This window comes from Crocuta crocuta, unplaced genomic scaffold, assembly GCF_008692635.1.
Source record: "Crocuta crocuta isolate KB4526 unplaced genomic scaffold, BGI_CrCroc_1.0 scaffold944, whole genome shotgun sequence".
In the NCBI taxonomy this organism is placed as follows: Eukaryota; Metazoa; Chordata; class Mammalia; order Carnivora; family Hyaenidae; genus Crocuta; species Crocuta crocuta.
In genome coordinates this window covers 798,580-801,230 of record NW_027528243.1, presented here as the reverse complement: position 1 = coordinate 801,230, position 2,651 = coordinate 798,580, and the positions used below count along the sequence as shown (strand labels likewise).

At 58.7% G+C, this 2,651-nt stretch overlaps 1 protein-coding gene across 1 annotated transcript in view; it reads right to left on the bottom strand.

The window, feature by feature from the left end:
• The window catches only part of KIAA1210 (KIAA1210 ortholog), a 26,300-nt gene that overhangs the window by 8,054 nt on the left and 15,595 nt on the right, over window positions 1-2,651 (bottom strand). The window contains 3 exon segments of the mRNA XM_077753070.1: window positions 1-17; window positions 20-159; window positions 262-2,292. The exon segment at window positions 1-17 is cut by the window's left edge and continues 1,460 nt beyond it. Of these exon segments, the coding sequence (XP_077609196.1) occupies window positions 1-17; window positions 20-159; window positions 262-2,292 (2,188 nt within the window).

Sequence of the window (2,651 nt, the reverse complement as noted above, 5' to 3'; positions counted from 1 at the left end):
GCTGCTCCTTGGACGTGTCCTCGGCCGCAACACTCTCTGGATCCCTCGAGGCCGCTTGCTTGGATTTACGGTGGCCCTGAGCCTGCAAAGCGCTCTTGGGAGGCTTTGGCTCTCCCAGAGTGCTCTGTGCTGCGGGAGCACTCCCTGAACCCGAGGCAGCTTGCTGCTCCACGCCTGGTCTCTCCCAGAACAGAGAGGGCTTCCTGGAGGGCAGCGGCTCCACAGTGATGCCTTGCTCCACAGCAGCAGAGCTCTCGGGACCCGCCGAGGCTTCTTGCTCAACCTTGGGGCTCACCCAGGCCTGGGAGGTGTCTGTAGGAGGCGTCTTCTCCTCAGGGCCACTGCCTGCAGAAGTATTCGCTGAGGCAGGGGTGAGGGTCTGTGCCTGGAGTTTGGGCTCCCCCGAGGGCTGGGAAGGGCCTCGGCGAGGCGGCAAGGCAGACGTGCCCTCCTTGACCACAGCGTTCTCTGAGATCTGCTGGCTTTGAGGGTTCCCCAGGGACTGAGCAGCATGGTTGGGGAGCAGCGGCTCCCCAGAAGCGCCCCCCTCAGCTGCAGCACTCTCCGGACTTTCAGAGCCTTGGGCCAGAGGTCCCCTCGGGGACTGAAGCCTGGGGACCAGCGGCTGCATAGAGGCGTTGTTGTTCTCAACCACGGCACTTTCCGCGCCGCAAGAGACTTGATCCTCGGCTGCCGGTCTCAGCAGGGCCTGGAAAGGACCCCTGGAAGGCAGCACTTGCTTAGAAACGCTGTCCTGGACAGCCATGCAATCTGGACCCACGGGGATGGCATCCACAGCTATGGGTTTCAGAGGAGACTTAGAATGAGGCTCGGGGGCCTCAGAATTGATGCCCATGGCCGTAGCGATGTCTGGGCTTTGGGAGACTGGTTGCTCAACTGTAAGCTGCAGCACGGGCTTCGAAGAGGTTCTGGGAAGCAGCGGCTCCACAGAGAGGCCCCACTCCTGAGCTGCGCCCTCCAGATGCGCCGTCGAGGAGGTTTGCTGCTCGGCTTCGGTGCCCGCCGCAGACTGGGAAGGCTGTGCCGGAGCCCTCAGCGGGTCTGAGGACACTTGCTGCTCGACAGCCAGCTTCTCGAAGGACTGAGGAGGCTGTGTGAGAGTGACCCCCTGCACGGAAATGCCCCAGTCCTGAAGCGCGCACTTCGAAACAGAGGGGCTTCCTGGTTGGTCTTTGGGCTTCTCGCTCGAGGCCTGGGAAGGGTCAGCACTCTTGAACTTGTCGGCGTCTGCGTCACTATGCAGCCCTCTGGACCCTTTGTCTTTGGGGTCCCCCAAGGCCACAGGAGCAGATCCGGAAACCACCTCCTCTGCAGAAGTGCTCTTGGAGTCTGTGAGGAGTCCTGGGCCTCCGGCCTCTGGAGCACTCTCTGAATCCAAGGACACTTCTTCAGCCTCGGGCTGCGCCAAGGCCCGCGAAGGGGATCTCGAAGCCAGCTGCTGCCTAGGCGGGCTCGGCTCTGCTGCTGAACTTCCCGGGCTTGTGAAGACTCTTTGGTCATCTTCGGGCCTCTCCAAGGACTGGACAGAAGGCCTGGGGGCCACCTGCTGCTCTGAGCCATCCCCCACCTCTCCAGAACTCTTGGAATCCGAGAACGCTTCTTTGGCTTGGGGCTCCAGCCCGGCCCAGGAAAGGCTCCTGAGACGTGGCCTCGCCACAGAAACGCCTCTCTTTGCCAAAGCACTTGCCGGCTTCTCTCTGCTCAGAGTCGGAATATCTTGAACTGACTCCGTTTTCAGCAAGCGACCTTGCAACTTGGAGCTGGAGGTTTCTTTCCTCTCTGACTGGGTATGAGAAGAATGCTTACACCCTTTGGCCGAGGCCACTGTGGATGAAAGAGTAGCTCTGGCTTCCGCCTCCTTGGCTCTGGGGGCCCCACCTTCCCGGCATGGTGACAGGTCACCAACCAGGTCTTCAGGCACAGACTGGGCTACTGATGCTTTTCCAGCTTTAAAGTCTACCCCGGGATGCCTCTTGCCCAGGCCATCTTTGTCTGAAAGTACTTCCTGAGGAGTCCCACTTGCTGTCGGTGGAGTGGTGGACTGCTCCAAAGAGAAGGGTCCAGAGAAGGCAGAAGACTGTTTGAAGCTTCTTCCTCGGAGCCCACACTCGCTGATTCCTACAGCCCCGGGTTCTTTTCTTGCCCGTTGTCTTCCGTACGCCGACGCTGACAGGTAGCCCTGAGCACCGGCAGCATCTGGGTTTGTGGCCTGCTCCGCCATCTTCTTACCCAGGTTTGCAGTTTTCTTGCTCTGCTCCAGGCTCGAGGCACCTGTGCCAAACAGGAAATAAGGACAAGAAAACTGCGTGGGCCTTCGACTTCCGAAAATGAGACCATTCTGCCCCGGCCCAATGGGAACCTATTTACTATGGAATTCCTCAGGGAGGAATGGATGGAACTAGTCAGAAGAAAGTGAGCAGTGTGGCTGCTGTCAGCCTCTGCAGGTGGAGATTTTGACATCCAAGTGAAATCCCAACTTTACGCACTGATTACCAGGTTGGCTCATCAACATCAAATCAAAAGTCTGGTCCACCAGTAAGTGGGAGACACATTGCAATTTTTTTGTAAGATTAAAAAAATGTTTGTTTATTTTTGAGAGAGAGAGAGTGCAAGTGGGGGAGGGGCAGAGT